General features: G+C 41.4%; 2 protein-coding genes across 2 annotated transcripts; both read right to left on the minus strand.

Moving 5' to 3' along the window:
* Positions 1–924: 924 nt before the first annotated feature.
* LOC120403456 (olfactory receptor 4S2-like) lies at positions 925–1,854 on the minus strand. Its single transcript, XM_039534525.1, has one exon. The coding sequence runs from the start codon at positions 1,852–1,854 to the stop codon at positions 925–927; it is 930 nt and encodes a 309-aa protein (XP_039390459.1).
* Positions 1,855–17,011: 15,157 nt separating this feature from the next.
* On the minus strand, positions 17,012–17,941 carry LOC120403458 (olfactory receptor 4S2-like). Its single transcript, XM_039534527.1, has one exon. The coding sequence runs from the start codon at positions 17,939–17,941 to the stop codon at positions 17,012–17,014; it is 930 nt and encodes a 309-aa protein (XP_039390461.1).
* Positions 17,942–23,872: the final 5,931 nt, after the last annotated feature.

A 23,872-nucleotide genomic window follows, 5' to 3' on the forward strand; every position in this document is an offset into this window, starting at 1 on the left:
TTGACTAACTTAAACTTAAACAGAAAACCTAAGAAACAAATTAATAATAAAAGTTTCGGGAAGCCAAACTTTGCTAGTTCCCCTGAAACTTAAACAGAAAACCTAAGAAACAAATTAATAATAAAAGTTTAGGGAAACCAAATTTTGCTAGTTCCCTAATAGTAGTAGTCATAGTAGAGAGATAAAAGAGAAGAGAAGAGAAGAGGACTAGAGATAGAGCAGAAATAGAATAATCTAGCGAGGTGGGTCCCTCTTTTAGAGGCACAAGTGCCGGAAATCCTTCCTCTTATGCCCAAATTTCATTCCTCCCCAACAAAATGTTAGGGTTTGCTTACCCCACAGGCTAGTATGTATGTGCATATTGATGACATGTACCTATGCACTTAAATTATTTCTGTTCTTTAGTCATTTCAGTTCTTTCCCTGTGGTGTATCTGTTAAGTCTGTGGGTACAAACTGAAACCGCCCCTATGCCATTCTTCCATTGTATATTGGTCTAGATAAAAGGTCTTAGCTATTTAGGTAACAAGATGTAGATCAACTTTACTTTCTGCGTAAAAGGTCTTAATATAGATATGCTAACTTTGCCTTAGCTTAACCTACAGGATATGGCCTGTAGGTCTCTTGCATTACAGCCAAACTTACTTTATTATAAATCTACAAACCTCGTACAATAAACCAAAAAATTAAACGATAAGAAAATATTGTATATAATTATATAATTATTATATATAATCTTTTCTTATAGTATATATGTATGTAAGAAGGTTAATCCTATAGGCTAGACATAGCAGGATTCAGAGAAAATCATTGGGAATTTTCACAGAAAAACTGAACACCTGTGATATTAAAATCTGTTTTCTCTCAAATTCCTGATGAATAGCATTACTTGGCAGAACTACCATCATTCCACACATCCCATTTTTCATTGCACCCCTAACGTCGCTTTTCTGCTCCCTAATTTTCTCATGGCATTTTTCACCTCCTCATTGCGCAGGGTATAGATCAAGGGATTCATCATAGGGGTGAGAATGGTGTAGAACACCGTCACCATCTTATCCTCTGAGAAGGTGGTGGAAGGTCTTAAATACAGGAAGGTACATGGCCCAAAAAATATAATCACTACAGGAATATGGGAGGCACAGGTGGAAAGAGCTTTGCGACGACCTTCAGAGGAGCGAGTTCTCAAGGAGACTAAGATGATGACATAGGACACTACCAGCACAACAAAACAGGTCAGGCAAATCATCCCGCTATTGGCAATGACCATGATGCCAACAAGATAAGTGTCAGTGCAGGCCAGTTTCAGCAAAGGGTGCACATCGCAGAAATAGTGGTCAATCTCGTTGGGCCCACAGAAGGGTAAGTGGATGGTCAGGAGAGTCTGAACTATGGAATGCACAAAGCCACCCACCCATGAAGCCATCACAAGGGAGCCACAAACACACCCGGTCATGATGGTTGTGTAATGGAGGGGTTTGCAGATCGCGATGTAACGATCGTACGCCATCACTGTGAGGAGGAAGCTTTCAGTGCACCCGACGAAATGGAACACAAACAGCTGTGCTATGCAGCCATCAAAGGAGATGGTTTTCTTCTCCACGAAGAAGTCCACAATCAGTTTTGGGGCTGTGACAGACGAATAGCATATGTCTATAAAGGACAGGTAGCTGAGGAAGAAATACATGGGAGACTTCAGATACTGGCTGTTCTTTACAGTGACAATAATTAGAAGGTTTCCCAGCACAGTAGCGATATAGAGGAGTACAAAGAACACAAAACACACAGGCTGTAACATCTCATTGTGGCAAAGTCCTAAAAGGATGAATTCAGTCATATTCTGTGTGGGCTCCATGTACTCAGTTTCAATAACGGGGTATATGGAATACCGCTAATCCACCTGCCATGACACAAAACAAGGAGAGGAACAATCAACAGATATTGACCGGTGACGAGATGAATGTCAAGTTGCATTGACTGAAGTGGTAGACTTTGTCCAAAAGTGAAAATGAGCACTATGTAACTCAAGGAACTTGAGGAAATTGGCTTGAGTTGCATATTGCCATGTACAGTATATACTCCAAATAATTAGAGTGGAAACTGTAAAGCCAATTCATTCTATTCTTCCCCCATAGTGAATCATCAAAGAATTTAACTGTAAGTGAAAAATTTAACCTTGACTACGCTTTGCAATCAGCCCTCCCATGATACTCATTCTATTTTATTTGTATTGCATTGTTAAACACCTTCAGAATCCCATTTTTCAACCAAGGATAACCATATCTCTTATCTTTGCATCTGAGCACATAAATCCTCAAAAAAGTTTTTTTTTTTGTACATGCAGACATGAAACTGAGTTATCTCGTTCAGTAACCAATGTCTGAAAACTGGTCTGATTATTTTCATCACAAAATTATTTCACAACATTTACATTTAGTTGAAAAGCCATTTTAACTGGAAAAAATGGTTTCAGTGGAGAATTTTGACCACCTGTACACAAAACCCCAATTTCAACTAGAATTGAAACACTAATTTATCAGCAGGACTCACGGATACACTTTAGATTATTAATGCTGCTCCAAAAACGCAAAGTAGCCATAAACACTGTTTGATTAACCAGTTAACTCTGACACCAGAGTGGTGGAAATCAGCTGAAGTCCCCTCGCGAACTTGACCCTTTGTGTGTTACCATTTGATGTGAGTTGACTGAAATTAAATTTTCTGTGTTCAAATGAAAGTATTTATGAGTGGTCATAAGCAGGAATGGATTAAATATGATGTGGGGATGCTTATTGCTTACAGACTAGCATCTAAGAAACCTTTTTTATACATTTCAAAACTAAAATTAAAATAATATGAAGATTTTTCAAGAGGGAAGCTTGTAATGAAGATTTTAGAGTCATTCATAGCATTTTAGGTGAATTAGTTGGAGACTGATTGATGGAGCAGGGAATTAGATTGGAATGAATCCTAATAAGTTGTTTCTTTTTTTTTTTTACATTGGTAGAGCTAAGCAGGAAAAGAAGGGCATAAAATACTCACCCTTGCTGGAAAACTCACATGGGTTGTATCTGCAGATCTCAAAAGTTACCTGATTCGTGATGGGTTTAATTTCCCCTGCTTCTTATCTACTCCCATATCAAAGGTGTTCAGGTCTGAACAACAGTAAGCAGTTGATGAGGGTGATTTACAAGGTCATCAGTTACTCCCTGCTATAGGAATTTTCTGCTTTGTAAATTTCATCCTAACATCTTTACAAGCCCTGTGTTAGGAAGTCATTTCCTGTCCGTCAATTCTGCGAAGGCCAATGTAGCGAACTGGAGAAGTGGTTTGGTCAAGCCAGCCCTCAAGAATCTTTTCACATCAACCACTCTCCCAACTCACAAAGCCTCAGGTCTAAGACCGTCTCCATCCCTCACTCTGCAAAATCTAAAACCCAACAAGATCTTTGGGAAAAACTGTCTCTCTCTTTGCTGGGAAGTCACAGCAGAAATATTTAAAATAAATATTTAGTGGCAGTGCGTCATTGCCTGGATAATGAGCTCCCAGTGGAATTTCAAGGCTTCTCCACTAGAAATAGTTTTGAAGAAACACTCCCCTATACAACTGTAAACATGTATTGGAAGCAAACTTTCAAAGCTCTGCTGAGAGTTAGTCCCTTTCACTGTTTTCAAACTCCATCTTTCAATATGATCTCCCCCCACCACCCGCCTGCCTTATCATATTTTCACCAAGTGATGGCCTTAGAGATCTTGCTATTATCTGGTTCCTCCTACTTGTGTCCCCTACATAAGAAGAGGGCACAGGAAATCCTGTGTCAAGTTCCTCATTTCACTCCTATGCTTAGAAAGTGGACCTCGAGAACTTGGGCAAAAGGCAACAAGCTCTGTGGACCTGCTGTGCATGAACAGCCATTGGATCAGGCCTTAACCGAAGAGAACTCATGTCCAACAAAATCAATGGAAAATTGCCAGGTTGACTTCAGTGGCTTTTGCATCACCCCTTAATCACTGATATATGGGATTGAATAATGCTTGGATTTCTCTTCTACGTGATAATGTGACTCAGCTGTGACAGGACCAGGCCTTGTGACAAGACTGGGGCAGAGACACCCTGGCTGCACTGGATGATGGGAGTTATGAGGAAATTCCTGGTGATGTGGCCACTGCTGCTTACATTCCAGGATGTTATCTTGTATTCCACCCTATGCTTAGTCTGGGGTGCCTCTGCTGTGGAAAGTTTGGGAAGTCTAGCAGCATCACTGGGGCTGGGACCTCCCATCACATATGGGCACTTGATACCATTCACAGTGAAAGTGTATCCCACTAGTGAATATGTGTCTCTGACCTTCCTATGTGCCTAAGTGATGAAGCTGTTGCTCTTTAATTCAAGCTGTACCAACTCCTGCCTTTACCTCTGGAGATCCCCAGTAAAATCCTTGGTGTGTTCGGTGTCACAGATAGAGGCTGCTATAGAAACAGTAGTGGGACCATGGAATTAAGGATATAGAAGATGTTTGTACTTCATGTGGCTTTTCAAAATCTGTGCAAGGGGGTGGGAGGGGAGAGAATATGGCTTGATACCCTCCCTTCTATTTATGCAGCCATAGACAAACTGGTCCATCATAAGAGAAGAGTTAGTTATTCCCTGTGGCAACAAAACTTTGTGTCATGAAACCACAATTGCAATGATATGGCCAGATCAAGCAGCCAGTTGAGACACTCAGACCATCCCATTGACGTAGCATTCATTGAGAATTTATCCCCGTTTTTGCTAAGCAAATTATTCATACAAGCAATACTGATTTTCTTTGACCATATTTGTAACTCTTAAGTATACATGACAATGTTCAGATGGGTAATTTTCACTTCTGAGTTGTTCACAAACTGTTCACTCGCACTCTTCTCATTCTGTATTGTATTTGGCAGGTTGGCGACCTGCCAATCCCTTCCTAACTCTAAGTAGGGATCCCAGCTGGCTTCAGTAAACTCCCACTGTCCCAGTCATGAATGGAAACAATGGAGGTGCTGCAGAAGCCTCTTCAAGCCCCTTTAAGGTCAGAGGACAGAGCACCAAAGCAAGGAAATTATCCATGTACCTGCCGAGCTGCTGTTTTTGGCTTCCAAGGTGTATGCCAAATAACACATGGAGGCCAATTCCTCACCATGCTTTGCTCCTTGGTCCACTAACTGACCTGTCTCAGCAGAGCAAAGAACATCACCGAGCCTTGAGTCATCCCTATACTGCTCCTAGGCCTCATGACCCATGCCTTCGTGGAGGTCTGTCTGTGCTAGCTCTGTGCAACCAGAGAGTGGCCACACCAAATGGAAGAGGTGAGCACAGAATCCACACATCCAAGACGGTGGGGAGGGTGAAGGAATCTGATGCCCCTCCTGCTGAATAGACACAAGCCTCAGAGTGCCCTTTGTGGCATCCCTAAGCGAATAGCCCACCCAAAGCCCTATTTCTGCCAACTTAGCATGAGCTAAAAGCCAACGAGCTGTGAAGTTACAGCAGAAATATTTAGAGTGAATCATATAGTGGTAGCATGTCATTGCATTGAGTAATGCGTTCCCAGAGGCATTTCAAGGTGTTTCCATTGGAAGCAACAGTGAAGAGGCAGCTACGCCATATTGCTTTGGATTCATCTTTCAGGCAAACTTTTGGTGTGTGTTGACAGTCAAGCCCAGATTTTTAGGCATTTCTCCACTCGGCATTACAAGAGCTAAGGGACTTAGCTACACTGCCTTTTCAAAATTGACAGCTTCTAAGCAGCCTAAGTCAGACTGAGACTTAGGCTTCTAAGTGTCTAAATCACTTTTGACAATGGGATTCAGCAATCTAAGTCACTCAGGCCTTGTCATACCGAGCAGAACAACATCTAAATACCTTGTCAAATTTGATCTTTAGTCCCTTTAGTTGTTCTGTGCCTCACACTTACAATTGGATTTTTACCAACACATTGTGCTATATGTTTGAGGCCTTTCTATCGCAAACGTGATTCATATCTTGTTCATTCCATTGACACCTTTCTACATAACAAGACATTGGAGGAACTCCTGTGTCAGAGTCTTCAGTTGTCTCCTAATGCTCAGGAAGAGGGATCTTGAGAAGTGTAGCAATGGAGGCTTAGTCCTCTAGGAAATGGTGGGTGTGAACAGCCATCGCTTCTAAGTAGAGCTGTGTAAATAGATTTTTCAGTTCACTGGAAATTCAAAAGATAAATTGTGGGGGAGAGGAACTGTTTTGGGCTGAACCAAAACAAAAAAATTTGTAAATTGAAAAGTTTAAAAAAAATATCAATCTGGGTCAAATGAAATATTTTGTTTGACCGTTAATGAAACATGTTGATTTGGTTTTGTGCAATTTTTAATTTATTTTTATTTTTTTAAATAAAATCAAGGAAATGTTAAAACAAAAATCATTTTGAATCGAAAAACTGGAAAGATATTTTTAGAAAAATCAAAACAAAATATTTATTTTTTCTGACATTTTTAAAAAGTTTCCCTTCCCCCCTTACCAAAACAATTCAGTGAAATCAACACTAAGTATTTCAGTTGACCTAAATCTGCATTTTGCTGGTAAAAAAGTTTCAGTTTAAAAAAGTCAGCTCACTCTAGTCCTCAGCAATCATTTTCATAAGAGATTTAACAATATTCCGATTTCTGTTCTACGTGCTCATGCAGTAAAGTTACAGGCCTCAATCATAACAGTGCAAGGACCCACGGAAGGAATGATTCTGCAAGATTTCATCTGCTACGGACAAAATGTCCTTCGGTGTGATCAGCATCGGAAACCTGATTTGGAGAGAGTTGTTTAAACTCTGAAATTGGCCAGTCAGTGCAGTCCTGTCTATTGATGTATAAACCTCAGCCTCATGCACAGAAATAAAATGTATTCTGTGGGTCCCTCTGTGCAGTCTGGAAGTCACTAATGATTCACTTAGGGATCTGGGGAGGACGTTAAGCCATCAGCTTTCAGTGAAATTTTAATACCAAAGTCCCTCTGAGCTCAGAATGGAGCAATGGCTATTTCTCTCCTTGCTAGCAGAGCCTGATCTAATTGGGCAGCTTCTCGCCATCTCTCGGACCAATCCACTCTCTTATTCTGGCAGTCGTACATCTCCCGGAGGAGGAAGCTGAAGCAGAAATAGGTAAAGTAAGTTACATAGAAAGTCATGCACCTGGGGATCGAACTCCGACACTGGCATCATTTGGAAAACAATTAAACTTTCTATTTCATCAGCCTCCTCCTGGAAAACAAACTTTTGATATTGTGGTCCTATAGCTGAAACCTGGAATTAGATTTTGTCTGTTGCATCACACCAGGGCCACTTTAAAACCATCTTTTAGTAATATCCAAGGGAACATGGTCTCAGTAGTGTTAAAGGACTTCATTGAGGGTCTGTGATTTCGTTACAAGGCATAAGAACAGGAAGCAAAGGAAATTAGTTTTGGATCGAAAGACCTCTCATTTTGCAAGTTAATTAGGACAATTGCTGACCAGGAGTTCGTTTTCATGTTCGCATAAACCTATTATAAATTATTATTTGTATTAGTGCTGCTTCTCAAAAAATCTACCTCAGTTTACTCAACAGGGGAGTCTGGACCATTGACTTCAATAGAGATACGTGGATTTACATAACCTGGCCATGTTTACCTAAATGAAGCTATACTGATTTCTGCCAGCAGGATCCCAGGCCTTATATTTTCTTGGTCTGTGCAGCTCTATAAGTATTTACCTAGATAATGGCTCCTGAGGCAGTATGGTCACCGTTCCTAGGTATTCCCAAAGCACCGAAACACTGTATGTCACAGGTTTATGGATATTTAGCACCAAACTCTAATTCCCAAATGTGAAAGCAAAAATTCAAGGGTTTGATCCTCAACCAGGCTCTGGAGACCCTCAAGATAATAATTATGAGGAATGTTTCCCAGCCGCGGGGGAGCAGTGAATGTCCAGAGGAAAGAGAGATAACAGACTCTCACTCTTACCCATTTGACAAGAAATGAGAAAGAGCCCATTTCTCCCACCCACCCCCATTTACCAGCCATGCAGAGTTGTGGGGAGGAGAAGGGGACCCAGTTTTGACATCCAAGAGATAGTTAGAGAATTCTCACCACCACTGTCTTTCCTAATGCGTTGAAAGAAGCACCTGCTGTCATTGGCCTGACATGGGGGGCAGAGACATTCCCTGACTTCTTCTAGGATGTATGAAGATATGGATGGAGCAGGATTGTTAGTGATGTGGGAAGTGGAAAGAACAGAGTGAGGGGCAGAAGAGGGGCTAATTCTGTGTATTGGGGAAGCCCGTCTCTGCCCTTCATTTCTCCATCACAACCCACTTTTATGGAGCACAGGAGCCTGTCTACCTCTGCATCTACTTGGTGCTCCTTGCTCATTGACTGGGAGGTCTCTGGCCCTGCCCCTCATTCCTGCTCCCATTTCCCTGAGACCAGACAGAGATGGCTGAAGCATTGCTTTAGCTCAGCTCCAAAATGCGTTCATAGGTTGGTTGGGAGACTATGATATTGGCTATGTCATGACTCATAGTTCTCCTGGTTAGGTCTCTATTGTTAGAGAGACATAAAGATGTGACCTAAATTGGTGCTGATCACAGAGGCCCTGTCTAGAATGATTTTTCAGTGGCCAATATCCATTGTGTGTGAACAGCCATTAGTTGTCTTCAGTTAAGGCCAGTGTCCAACAAAATCAATGGTAATTCACCTTGTGGACTTCAGTGTTTTCACGTTAATCCTTGGTATACAGGACTTAACCTTTTGATTTCTGCTCCAGATGATATTGTGACAACTGTGACACAGGGCCAGGACCTGTGACAAAACTGGGGCAATGGGATTTCACTGCAGTACCAGTTCTCGAAGACACCCTGGCTGCACTGGATGATTAGAGTTCGGAGGAAATGCCTGGTGACATGGCCCCTGCTGCTTACATTTCAATAGGCCACTTGTATTCCACCCCATGTTTAGTATGGGACCCCCATTGGTGTGGAAGATGAACCCAGAATCTTTGGGAAGTCTAGCAGTACCACTGGTGCTGTGACATCCTGCCTTGCTCTCCAGTTTGTTGATACATTAGCCCACTAGTCAAGATGCATATCCAACCTTCCTATGTGCCAAAGTGGCTCTTTACTTCAAGGTGTACCAGCTCCTGTCTTTACTTATGGAGATCCCCGATTAAACGCTTCATGGCTGAGAGGGAACATGATAGCAGTTTTCAGGTATCTAAATGAGTGTCATAAGGAGGAGAACATAAGAAAGGCCGTACCGGGTCAGACCAAAGGTCCATCTAGCCCAGTATCTGTCTACCGACAGTGGCCAATGCCAGGTGCTCCTGAGGGAGTGAACCTAACAGGCAATGATCAAGTGATCTCTCTCCTGCCATCCATCTCCATCCTCTGACGAACAGAGGCTAGGGACACCATTCTTACCCATCCTGGCTAATAGCCATTTATGGACTTAGCCACCATGAATTTATCCAGTCCCCTTTTAAACATTGTTATAGTCCCAGCCTTCACAACCTCCTCAGGTAAGGAGTTCCACAAGTTGACTGTGCGCTGCGTGAAGAACTTCCTTTTATTTGTTTTACACCTGCTGCCTATTAATTTCATTTGGTGACCCCTAGTTCTTGTATTATGGGAATAAGTAAATAACTTTTCCTTATCCACTTTCTCAACATCACTCATGTTTTTATATACCTCTATCATGTCCCCCCTTAGTCTTCTCTTTTCCAAACTGAAGAGTCCTAGCCTCTTTAATCTTTCCTCATATGGGACCCTCTCTAAACCCCTAATCATTTTAGTTGCTCTTTTCAGAACCTTTTAGAGGGAGAAAACTTGTTCACCTTAGCCTCTAAGGCTGTAACAAGAAGCAATGGGCTTAAACTGCAGCAAGGGAGGTTTAGCTTGGACATTAGGAAAAAGTTCCTAACTGTCAGGGTGGTTAAACACTGGAATAAATTGCCTAGGGAGGTTGTGGAATCTCCATCTCTGGAGATATTTAAGAGTAGGTTAGATAAATGTCTATCAGGGATGGTCTAGACAGCATTTGGTCCTGCCATGAGGGCAGGAGACAGGACTCGATGACCTTTCGAGGTCCCTTCCAGTTCTACAATCTATGAATCTATGTGTCAGTCCAGATGGAAGCTGTCACAGAGGCAGGATTGGAACCAGGTGGTCAAGGATATAGACTATATTTTTCCTTCATCTGCCTTTGCAATATCTGTACATGGGGAGCAGGAAATAAGGCTTGGTACCCTCTCTTCTACTTACACAGTATTCCACGTATTTGTCCATTATGAGAAATGAGTGACGTTAATCACTCCTATGGCAACAAGACGCTGGGTCACAAAACCACAATTGTCACAACACTGCAAGAACTAGCACACAAGAGAAGCCAGTAGACATGATCAAACGGTGACAGTGATCCTTGGGAAATTTCCCCTTTTTTGCCGAGCGATCCAGTCGTGAATGCAACCCTGATTTTCTTTGACGATATTTGTAATTCTGAAGAATATGTTTAAATGTTAAACAAAATAACAGGGACTCCGGCAACACCAGGCCAGCAAACCCCCACTGGTCAGCCCTGCGTTAACTCCTCCAGTATAGTCCCATAGGACTTGCCAAGGACTGTTACAATCTATTGGCTCTTCAGGTGCATGTGTGAAATGAGTTGGTGGGTTCTCAGTACGGTTCCTGACTGGACAGGTGTCAGCTAAGCAAAAACATCCATACAATTGGCACCAGGTGTCCCCTTTGAATCATGGGAGCTGAATTCCTCAGTCTGATAGTAGCTGTCAGGGGTGGGGTCTTACATAGTCATGGCTGAGACACGTTTCAGGGGAATTTGTTTGTCTGCATGATGGGCACCTGTTCTAGCAATAACTGTCGAACATTCACTGTCCAGCTCTGTCAGTCCAACCCCTCTCTCTAGCCTTGACACATTTTAAATACAGAACAACCAACAAAACATGAATGGAGAATGGAAAACAAGTTCCTCAAAGGGGAGAGTTTAATTGGACTGAGCCAGCACTAGGGTCCCAGTCAAATGCACACTGAAGTCAATAGGAAGATTCCTATTAACTTCAATGGGTTTAGGGCCAGATTTTTAAGGGCACTGAAAATTAAAATGACTTAGGCAACTAAGTGCCTTTCAAAATCTGACCCTTTGTGCTTTAATTTCTATGTAAGAAAAGAAAAAGTAATGGAAAACAATCTGTCAGAAATATGGCTTATCAGTGGAAGGTGCAAAGGCTACAGTCCTAGAGGAAGACTAATTATATATCAGCGAATCCCTCTATATAGTGCCAGATGAAGGATGCATTAGAGATTCACAGATAGACTGAGAGACAGACAGGTGGGACGGTTACATTGTCTTCATTGTCAATGCTTTCTGGGTTGTTTTTTTTTTAATTTCTGCTACTTTAACCTGCTCCTGAATCAAAGTCTTCCAGGTGCAATCAGCTTAAGAACCTACAGGGAAACCTGGTTCCTACGGGGCTATTTAAAGTATCGCATTGGACAATCAGTACAGTAAAGAGTTTGTGGCCGGATGATGTTTAAACCTCACCCCTAGGCCCGAAATGAGACCCATTCTTAGGGTCCTTCTATGCAGAGCTCACTAATGATGTGCTTAAACATCTGGGGAAGGTATTTAACCCTGTCAGCACCGAGTTAAATTTTTTATACCAAGGCACTTCTGAGCTCAGAATGCACCAATGGCTATTTCTGTCCTTGCTGGCAGACCTTGACCTAAGTGAATAGCTTCCTTCCCTATCCCTCTGACCAGTTCACTCTCTTCTTCTGACAGTCTCCTCGGGAGGAAGTTGAAGGAGAAATAGTCAAAGTTAATTATGTAAAATTCATGCACCTAGGTTCCAAACTCTGATTCCAGCAGCATTTGCCAAGCAATAACTTTTAATATTGCATCAGCCTCATTCTAGGTGGCAAACATTGAAGGTTTATTTAGCTAAAAACTGGAATCAGATTTGCTGCTGCGACTTATTCAAAAGTTGCATAGCACCAGGAACCCCTTAAAACCAACTTTTAATTATACTCAAGGGAACCCACTCTACGAATTGTTAACAGATTTCATGGAGAGTCTGTGATCATCAGGGGCGGCTCCAGGCACCAGCGCTCGCAGGGCGTGTATGGGGAGGCAAGCTGCAGGGGGCACTCTGCCAGCGCCGGGAGAGCGGAAGGCAGGCCGCCTTTGGCGGCTTACCTGCTGAGGGTCCGCTGGTCCCGGAACCAATGCACCCTCCGTGCCTGCGGCAGCAAAATGTCTAGAGCCTCCCCTGGTGATAGTCACAAGCAGTGGGAACAGGAAGCAAAAGAATTTATTTTTGGATCTAAAGTTGTCATAAACAGATAGTTAAGGGTTAAGGTCTCTTTTACCTGTAAAGGGTTAACAAGCTCAGTAAACCTGACGGACACCTGACCAGAGGACCAATCAAGGGACAAGATAATTTCAAATCTCTGTGGAGGGAAGTCTTTGTTTGTGTTCTTTGTTTTGGGGGCTGTTCTCTCTTTGGATCTAAGAGGGGCCAGACGTATATCCAGGCTCTCCAAACTTCCTGAAGTATTCTCTTCTATTCAGTATAGTGAGTATTAGAAAGGCGGATTAGTCTTTTTGATTGATTTCTGTATTTGCAAATGTGTGTTTTGCTGGAGAAATATTTTATTTTTGGTTGCTGTATTTGTACTGATGCTAGCTCTCTAGTTTCATAAGCTGTACCCTGTAAACTTCCATCCGGATTTTACAGAGCTAAATTTTACCTTTTCTTTTTTTCTTTAATTAAAAGCTTTTCTTTTTAAGAACCTGGTTGATTTTTTCCCTTGTTTGAAACCTCAGGGGATTAGTTTGACTCACCAGGGACAGGTGGGGGAAAGAAAGGAGCGGGGGGGGGGAGGTGAATCCCTCTTTGTTTAGATTCAAGGAGTTGAATCAAGGTAATCTCTCCCAACGACTAGGGGAGGGGGAAGAAGGTGGGGGAATGGTTAATTTCCCCTTGTGTTAAGATCCAAGGAGTTTGGATCTGGGTTCTCCCAGGGAAAGTTTTGGGGAAACAGAGAGTGTGCCAGACACTGAAACCTGGCTGGTGGCAGTGGTACCAGATCTAAGCTAGGATTTAAGCTTAGAAGAATCCATGCAGGTCCCCATCTTTTGGAGGCTAAAGTTCAAAGTGGGGAATAAACCTAGGACAAATGTCCTGTCACTTTAAAAGTTAGTAGGACCAAATCCAGAGCTGGTAGAAGTTGGCATGGCTGCCTAGACTCCAGATAACTCCAAACACCAGCGGGAGATCCGGTTCACTGACTAACTTCAACAGAGAAATGCCGATTTATACTGGCTGGGGACTTCCCCACTGCTTGATTCCTCTGGGAAGCACTATAGGTGTTCACCAAGGTAAAGGCTCACTCATCATAATAACTAGGTGTTCAAGATAGTGACAGAAAGTGTTTGTGTGAGTTCTTAATATTTTGAACCCAAATCTGCAGCCAGTGCTCAAGGGTTTAGGCATTTTACAGGCTCTGGCTGATATTCAAGACCGTCATTTTTAGGAACATTCTCCAGGAGCTGGTAAGGGAGAGAGAGCAGACTCTCACACCCAGCCCTGTGTCAGGGAGTGAGGAAGACTTCATTTCACGCCCCCTCCTACTCCCATTTACCAACCATCCAGAGACATGAGGAGAGACAGGGGATTCAGCTCTGACTTCCAAGAGGTAGTTAGGGAAAGAGGACTGTGAGGAATGATGAAGGAAAAGGAAAAGGAAGAACAGTAGCTGTAACCTCTCTGCTACCACCACAGCAATGGCCCCACCCCATGAAATTCTGTGTATAGTTTCTCCCAACTTACAGATTGGGCCTGGTTCGCTCCCTACTAGTTCCCCTGAAGATTGTATTTTATCTCAACTTCCTCAAGAGCTGTGTAAAGATTCATCTCCAGAGAGGACTTTAACAAATAGCTGAGATGGTGACATTACCACCTCCACCACATATTCCATTAAATTTCCTGATGTTATCCAGTTTCTGCTCGCCCTGAGTTTAACTGGGGTGAGGTCCAGTTAAATAGCCTTATGTTTGTTTTTGGTATCGTAAACCAGCATCATGGTGTGATGACATGTTATCTCCATGTTGAATCAACAGTGTTTTACTGAGCTTTTCGTATGACACAAAGCCATCACATGCTGATGTGACCTCGTAATGCAGTATCAGGACTTCTGGGACATGACTCTTTTCTACTGTGGGGCAAATTCCAAGAGGCAGAAACCCACAGGTGGAGGAGGCGATAAGCTAGGAGGTCCTTTCCTACTCATCTCAAACCATCCCAAGTCAATATTAAACCAAATACCATTGCCTTCTACCAACTGTATTGTTGGGTGAATGAAATAATTTAGTCATCACAGTACAGCTCCTTGCTCCTTGACCTATTGGTGTTAGCCTTCTCCATGAAAGACAAGGGCAAGGGTGAAAAATTTCAGTCTTGCTCCTTCTCCGGAGATTGCTAACCATGGTATCTAAGTGGGGCAGCTCTCTTGGGTGGCCTGGATGGCTCATATTCTAAAAAGATGATCTTTCTGCATGTGTATGAGATGGGAGCATAGAGAGGGAACATATATATTTGTTTAAGAGGAGTCTCGTATTCTCACAACTGGAGATATGCTCTGCTTTGACTGCTCCAAAGTTCTGATGGTCGCATTCAGAAAGTTTGCAGAAATCTATTAATCGTGAGGAGGAGTTTTAATGTCTCAAATTTAATGTAGCTTGTTTAGGAGGGCAGGTAGCATCACTGTAATTAATGGAGATGAATCTGAGCATCTCATCACCAGGACTGTTGTTCTTTTTGTTGGATCGTTGTGTTCAAACGAGGGTGGAGTTGTTCACTATGGGTCACGCACCAGATTTCAAATGCCTTAACCATTGACACACACAAACATTCTCTTTTCAGATGGTTCGAAAGAACCCCCTTCTATGACTCTGTCCAAAATAGATCTAATTCCAGAGAGACACATATTACACAACCATCTGTGGGCAGCTTAATTAAAATGTACTACACTGACATGACATAAATTGCATTGTACTTAAACGCAAAGCTAGATAGTTCAGTATTCTGCGTACTACCCCTAAGACGCAATGAGCTTTGTTTCTCCCTCACTCATAATGATAATTTTTTGCAAAGGGACATAGTAAAAAAAAAGGACATATGAGAAGCTCAAAAGGATTCACACAGTTTTTTATATATATATTTGAATTTAACAGATCCTCATAGTGAGCCCATGCCTACATGTTCATGAGAGCATAATGCAAAATTATTACTATTAGTAGTATTGCGATATTGCCTAGTGGCCTCAGCTGAAACTGGGACTCCATGTGCTTGGTGCTGTACAAACTTAGTAAAAGAAGAAATTACACTCTAAAATGGCAAAACATGGGAGGGAAGCAGAGGTCCAGAGAAAGGAAGTGACTGACCCAAATTCATAATGTAACAGAACCAAGACTAGTACCATGTGACTTCAGAGCCGGACTCCAGGGCTATCTCTGGGTCATACTGCTCCAGTGCTACTGGGACTACAATAATGACCACTAATCAGCTAGCTGAAATTAGGTATAAAATTGAACAAAGGACAGGAATCGTTTCCACATTTCACTGAGCCTTAAATGTTGCAAGCTTTCATGTCAAAGTAGAATGGCCTTATATAGCCTGATTTAAGGGTGTACTAATAATATTAATTTAAGCTATCAATTTAATTATATTTTAATTTAATTAATAATAATATTAATAATTATTTATTATTATTAATTTCTATGGGTCATAGCTCACCAATCTGTTTGATCAGAACATAAAAGTTCTTGTCCCAAATCAGGCTCCACAGAATTTAAAAAGGACCCTCGGGGGTATGAAAGGAAGCTCACAGAAATAGCTGTAAAAACTTTTTATTAGAATCAATGAAATAGTAAGTAAACGGTAAAATAATCAGAGTTACAAAGTTACAATTGCATTACTGCTATTCAAAAGATACAGATGGTAATATAGTATGGTATGATACAAAGCTTTGGTTAATATACTCATACCCTTCCTTGATAACCTGGGGATAAGAGAGACAGGACCAGCATCATGGTTCAGGTTTTTAAATTCTTCAGTGAGAGATGAAGTCCTTAGACGAAACTAATGCTCAGAGCTATCAGAACTAACTTAGGGTTTATTTGACTAACTTAAACTTAAACAGAAAAGCTAATAAACAATCTAAAAATAAAGTTTAGGGAAACCAAACTTTGCTAGTTCCCTGAAACTTAGAAAGTTAAGAACAATTACAGTCTACTGATAGTAGTAGTCAAAGTAGAGAGAGAGAAGAGAAGAGAAGAGAAGAGGACTAGAGATAGAGTAGAAATAGAATACTCTAGCGAGGTGGGTCACAAGTGCTGGAAATCCTTCCTCTTATGCCCAAATTTCATTCCTCACCCACAAAATGTTAGGGTTCGCTTACTCCATAGTCTAGTATATATGTGCGTATTGATAACATGTACCTACACACAATATTATTTCTGTTCTTTAGTCATTTCAGTTCTCTCCTTGTAGTGTACCTGTTAAGTCTGTGGGTACAAATTGAAACCCCCCCATGCCATTCTTCCATTATCTATTGGTCTAGATAAAAGATCTTAGCTATTTAGGTAACAAGATGTAGATCAGCTTCGCTTTCTGGATAAAAGGTCTTAATCTAGATATGCTAACTTTGCCTTAGCTTAACATACAGGATATGGCCTGTAGGTCTCTTGCATTACAGCCAAACTTACTTTATTATAAATCTATAAACCTAGTACAATAAACCAAATAGTTAAACTCTAAGAATCCAAAACATAGCAGGATTCAGAGAAAATCATTGGGAATTTTCACAGAAAAACTGAACACCTGTGATACGGAAATCTCCTTTCTCTAAAATTCCTGATGAATAGCATTACTTGGCAGAATTACCATCATTCCACACATCCCATTTTTCATTTCACCCCTAATGTCACTTTTCTGCTCCCTAATTTTCTCATAGCATTTTTCACCTCCTCATTGCGCAGGGTATAGATCAAGGGATTCAGGATAGGGGTGATAATGGTGTAGAACACTGTGACCATCTTATCCTCTGAGAAGGTGGTGGAAGGTCTTAAATACATGAAGATAGAGGGCCCAAATGATATAATCACTACAGCAATATGGGAAGCACAGGTGGAAAGAGCTTTGCGACGACCTTCGGAGGAGCGAGTTCTCAAGGAGACAAAGATGATGACATAGGACACAACCAGCACAACAAAACAGATCAGGGAAATCATCCCACTATTGGCAATGACCATGACGCCAACAAGGTAAGTGTCAGTGCAGGCCAGTTTCAGCAAAGGTTGCACATCGCAGAAATAGTGGTCAATCTCGTTGGGCCCACAGAAGGGTAACTGGATGATCAGGAGAGTCTGAACTATGGAATGCACAAAGCCACCCACCCATGAAGCCATCACAAGGGAGCCACAAACCCACCCGGTCATGATGGTTGTGTAATGGAGGGGTTTGCAGATCGCGATGTAACGATCATACGCCATCACTGTGAGGATGAAGAATTCAGTGCACCCGAAGAAATGGACCACAAACAACTGGGCTATGCAGCCGTCAAAGGAGATGGTTTTCCTCTCCACGAAGAAGTCCGCAATCAGTTTTGGGGCTGTGGAAGAGGAAAGGCACATGTCTACAAAGGACAGGTTGCTGAGGAAGAAATACATGGGAGACTTCAGATACTGGCTGTTCTTTACAGTGACAATAATTAGAAGGTTTCCCAGCACAGTAGCGATATAGAGGAGTACAAAGAACACAAAGCACACAAGCTGTAACATCTCATTGTGGCAAAGTCCCAAAAGGATGAATTCAGTCACATTCTGTGTGGGCTCCATGGACTCAGTTTCAATAACGGGTATATGGAATACCGCTAATACACCTGCCATGACACAAAACAAGGAGAGGAACAATCAACAGATAGTGACCGGTGACGAGATGAATGTCAAGATGCATTGACTGAAGTGGTAGACTTTGTCCAAAAATGAAAATGAGCACTATGTCACTCAAGGATCTAGAGGAAATTGGCTTGAGTTGCATATTGCCATGAACAGTATATACTCCAAATAATTAGAGTGGAAACTGTAAAGCCAATTCATTCTATTCTTCCCCAATAGTGAATCATCAAAAACTTTAACTGTAAGTGAAAAATTTAATCTTAACTAAGCTTTGCAATCAGCCCTTCCATGATACTCATTCTATTTTATTCATACTGCATTGTTAAACACCTTCAGAAATCCCATTTTTCAACCAAGGATAACCATATATCTTACCTTAGCATCTGAGCACATAATTGCTCAAAACAGTATTTATTTGTACATGCAAACATGAAACTGAGTTATCTCGTTCAGTAACCAATGTTTGAAAACTGGTCTGATTATTTTCATCACAAAATTATTTCACAACATTTACATTTACTTGAAAAGCCATTTTAACTGGAAAAAAATGGTTTCAGTGGAGAATTTTGACCAGCTTTACACAAAACCACAATTTCAACTAGAAGTGAAACACTAATTTATCAGCAGGACTCACAGATACACTTTAGATTATTAATGTTGCTCCAAAAAGGCAAAGTAGCCATAAACACTGTTTGATTTACCAGATAACTCTGACACCAGAGTGGTGGAAATCAGCTGAAGCCTCCTAGCGAGCTTGACCCTTTGTGTGTTACCATTTGATGTGAGGTGACAGGAATTAAATTTTCTGTCTTCAAAGAAAAGGATTTCTGTGTGGTCATAAGCAGGAATGGATTAAATATGATGTGGGGATGGTCATTGCTTACAGACTAGCATCTAAGAAAACTTTTTTATACATTTCAAAACTAAAATCAAAATAATATGAAGATTTGTCAAGAGGGCAGCTTGCAATGAAGATTTTAGAGGCATTCATCGTAGTTTAGCTGAATTAGTTGGAGACTGATTGATGGAGTGGGGAATTAGATTGGAATGAATCCTAATAAGTTGTTTCTTTTTTTTTTTTACATTGATAGAGTAAGCAAGAAAAGAACAGCATAAATTACTCGGCCTTGTTAGAAAACTCACATGGGTTGTATTTGCAGATCTCAAAACTTACCTGGATGGTGACGGATTTATTTTCCCTGCTTCTAACCTGCTCCCGTAGCAAAGGTGTTCGGGTCTGAACAACAGTAAGCAGTTGATGAGGGTGATTTACAAGGTCATCAGTTACTCCCTGCTATAGGAATTTTCTGCTTTGTAAATTTCATCCTAACATCTTTACAAGCCCTGTGTTAGGATGTCCTTTGCTGTCTCTCAATTCTGCGAAGGCCAAAGTAGCAAACTGGAAAAGTGGTTTGGTCAAGGCAGCCCTCAGGAATCTTTTCACATCAACCACTCTCCCAACTCACAAAGCCTCAGGTCTAAGACCGTCTCCATCCCTCACTCTGCAAAATCTAAGACCCAACAAGATCTTTGGGAAAAATTGTCTCTCTCTTTGCTGTGAAGTCACAGCAGAAATATTTAAAATAAATATGTAGTGGCAGTGCGTCATTGCCTGGTTAATGAGCTCCCAGTGGCATTTCAAGGCTTCTTCACTGTAAATCGTTTTGAACAGCACTCCCCTATACAACTGTAAACAGGTATTTGAAGCAAACTTTCAAAGCTCTGCTGAGAGTTAGTCCCTTTCATTGTTTTCAGACTCCATCTTTCAATATGACACGCCCCCTCACCTGCCTGCTCATAATTTCACCAAGTGATGGCCTTAGAGATCTAGCTATTCTCTGGTTCCTTCTATTTGTGTCCCCCTTAATCACTGATATATGGGACTGAATAATGCTTCGACTTCTCTTCCTCATGATAATGTGACTCAGCTGTGACTGGACCAGGGCTTGTAACAAGACTGGGGCAATAGGATTTCACTGCAGTGTCAGTTCTCAGAAACACGCTGGCTGCACAGGATGATGGGAGTTCTGAGGAAATGCCTGGTGATGTGGCCACTGCTGCTTACATTCCAGGATGCCACTTGTATTCAACCCCATGTTTAGTATGGGATCCCCACTGGTGTGGAAGAGGAACCCAGAATCTTTGGGAAGTCTAGCAGTACCACTGGTGCTGTGACATCCTGCCTTGCACTCCTGCTCCTTGATACATTCATAGTGTAGCCCACTAGTCAAGGTGCATATCCGACCTTCCTATGTGCCAAAGTGGCTCTTTACTTCAAGCTGTACCAGCTCCTACCTTAACTTATGGAGATCCCTGATTAAACTCTTCATGACTGAGAGGGGACAGGATAGCAGTTTACAGGTATCTAAAGGGGTGTCATAAGGAGGAGGGAGAAAACTTGTTCACCTTAGCCTCTAAGGCTAGAACAAGAAGCAATGGGCTTAAACTGTAGCAAGGGAGGTTTAGCTTGGACATTAGGAAAAAGTTCCTAACTGTCAGGGTGCTTAAACACTGGAATAAATTGCCTAGGGAGGTTGTGGAATCTCCATCTCTGGAGATATTTAAGAGTAGGTTTGATAAATGTCTATCAGGGATGGTCTAGACAGCATTTCATCCTGCCACGAGGGCAGGGGACTGGACTAGATGACCTCTCGAGGTCCCTTCCAATTCTAGAATCTATGAATCTATGTATCAGTCCAGATGGAAGCTGTCACAGAGGTAGGATTGGAACCAAGTGGTCAAGGATATAGACTATATTTTCCTTCATCTGCCTTTGCAATATCAGTACATGGGGAGCAGGAAATAAGGCTTGGTACCCTCTCTTCTACTTACACAGTATTCCACGTATTTGTCCATTATGAGAAATGAGTGACGTTAATCACTCCTATGGCAACAAGATGTTGGGTCACAAAACCACAATTATGACAACACTGCAAGAACTAGCACACAAGAGAAGCCAGTAGACATGATCAAACGGAGACAGTGATTCTTGGGAAATTTCTCCTTTTTTGCCGAGTGATCCAGTCATGAATGCAACCCTGATTTTCTTTGACGATATTTGTAATTCTGAAGAATATGTTTAAATGTTAAACGAAATAACAGGGACTCCGGCAACACCAGGCCAGCAGCAGAAGCAGTAATCGGCCTAGCTTCCAAACCCCCGCTGGTCACCCCTGCGTTAACTCCTCCAGGACATGCCCAGGACTGTTACAATCTGTTGGCTCTTCAGATGCATGTGTGAAATGAGTTGGTGGGTTCTCAGTACGGTTCCTGACTGGACAGGTGTCAGCTAAGCAAAAACCACCATCACAATTGACACCAGGTGTCCCCCTTGAATCATGGGGGCTGAATACCCCAGTCCAATAGTGTCTTGCATAGTCATGGCTGAGACACATTTCAGGGGACTTTGTCTGCGTGGTGGGCACCTGTTCTAGCAATAACTGTCGAACATTCAGTCTCCATCTCTGTCAGTCCAACCCCTCTATGTAGCCTTGACACATTTTAAATACACAACAACCAACAAAACATGAATGGAGAATGGAAAACAAGTTCCTCAAAGGGGAGAGTTTAATTGGACTGAGCCAGCACTAGGGTCCCAGTCAAATGCACACTGAAGTCAATAGGAAGATTCCTATTAACATCAATGGGTTTAGGGCCAGATTTTTAAGGGTATTGAAAATTAACGTGACTTAGGCAACTAAGTGCCTTTCAAAATCTGACCCTTTCTGCTTTAATTTCTTTGTAAGAAAAGAAAAAGTAAAGGAAAACAAACTCTCAGAAATATGGCTTATCAGTGGAAGGAGCAAAGGCTACAGTTCTAGAGGAAGACTAATTATATATCAGTGAATCCCTCTATTTAGTGCCAGATGAAGGATGCATTAGAGATTCACAGATAGACTGACAGACAGACAGGTGGGACGTTTACATTGTCTTCATTGTCAATGCTTTCTGGGGTGTTTTTTTATTTTTATTTCTGCTACTTTAACCTGCTCCTGAATCAAAGTCTTCCAGGTGCAATCAGCTTAAGTACTTATAGGGAAATCTGGTTCCTACATGGCTATTTAAAGCGTTGCATTGGACAATCAGTACAGTAAACAGTTTGTGGCTGGATGATGTTTAAACCTCACCCCTAGGCCCGAAATAAGACCCATTCTTAGGGTCCTTCTATGCAATCTAGAGGTCACTAATGATGTGCTTAAGCATCTGGGTAGGGTATTTAACCCTGTCAGCACCGAGTTAAATTTTCATACCAAGGCCCTTCTGAGCTCAGAATGGACCAATGGCTATTTCTGTCCTTGCTGGCAGACCTTGACCTAAGTGAATAGCTTCCTTCCCTATCTCTCTGACAAGTTCACTCTCTTCTTCTGACAGTCTCCTCGGGAGGAAGCTGAAGGAGAAGTAGTCGAAAGTTACGTAAAATTCACACACCTGGGCTCTGAACTCTGATACCAGCAGCATTTGCAAAGCAATAACATTTTATATTTCATCAGCCTCATTCTAGGTGACAAACATTGAAAGTTTATTTAGCTAAAAACTGCTATTAGATTTGCTGCTTATTCAAAAGTTGCATTGCACCAGGACCCCCTTAAAACCAACTTTTATTACACTCAAGGGAACCCACTCTAAGAATTAGCTCGCCAATCTGTTTGATCAGAAGATTAAAGTTCTTGTCCCAAATCAGGCTCCACAGAATTTACAAAGGACCCTCAGGGGTATGAAAAGAAGCTCACAGATATAGCTGTAAAGACTTTTTATTAAAATCAATGAAATAGTAAGTAAATGGTAAAATAATCAGAGTTACAAAGTTACAATTGCTTTACTGCTATTCAAAAGATACAGATGGTAATATAGAATGATATGCTACTAAGCTTTGGTAAATATACTCACACCCTTCCTTGATAACCTGGGGATAAGAGACACAGGACCAGCATCACGGTTCAGGTTTTTAAATTCTTCAGTGAGAGATGCAGTGCTTAGAAGAAACTAATGCTCAGAGCTATCAGAACTAACTTAGGGTTTACTTGACTAACTTAAACTTAAACAGAAAAGCTAATAAACAATCTAAGAATAAAAGTTTAGAGAAACCAAAGTTTGCTAGTTCCCTGAAACTTAGAAAGTTAAGAACAAGTACAGACTACTAATAGTAGTAGTAGTCAAAGTAGAGAGATTGAAGAGAAGAGAAAAGGGCTAGAGATAGAGCAGAAATAGAATACTCTAGCGAGGTGGGTCACCTCTTTAAGAGGGCACAAGTGCCAGAAATCCTTCCTCTTATGCCCAAATTTCATTCCTCACCCACAAAATGTTAGGGTTCGCTTACCCCATAGTCTAGTATGTATGTATGTATTGATAACATGTACCTACACACAATATTATTTCTGTTCTTTAGTTATTTTGTGTTCTTTCTTTGTGGTGTACCTGTTAAGTCTGTGGGTACAAATTGAACCCACCCCCCCAATGCCATTCTTCCATTATCTATTGGTCTAGATAAAACCTCTTAGCTATTTAGGTAACAAGATATAGATCAACTTCGCCTTCCGGATAAAAGGTCTTAATATAGATATGCTAACTTTGCCTTAGCTTAACATACAGGATATGGCCTGTAGGTCTCTTGAATTACAGCCAAACTTACTTTATTATAAATCTTTAAACCTAGTGCAATAAACCAGATACTTAAACTATAAGAAAAGATTTTATATATATATATATATAATCAATAAAAGGTTAATCCTACACATAGCAGGATTCAGAGAAAATCATTGGGAATTTTCACAGAAAAACTGAACACCTGTGATATTAAAATCTCTTTTCTCTCAAATTACTGATGAATAGCATTACTTGGCAGAACTGCCATCATTCCACACATCCCATTTT

This window comes from Mauremys reevesii, linkage group 4, assembly GCF_016161935.1.
Source record: "Mauremys reevesii isolate NIE-2019 linkage group 4, ASM1616193v1, whole genome shotgun sequence".
NCBI lineage: Eukaryota > Metazoa > Chordata > Testudines > Geoemydidae > Mauremys > Mauremys reevesii.

What these genes read in the sequence shown, in the direction of transcription:
- LOC120403456 (XM_039534525.1), bottom strand. Translation starts at nt 1,854, where the DNA reads ATGGAGCCCACACAGAATATGACTGAATTCATCCTTTTAGGACTTTGC.
- LOC120403458 (XM_039534527.1), bottom strand. Translation starts at nt 17,941, where the DNA reads ATGGAGCCCACACAGAATGTGACTGAATTCATCCTTTTGGGACTTTGC.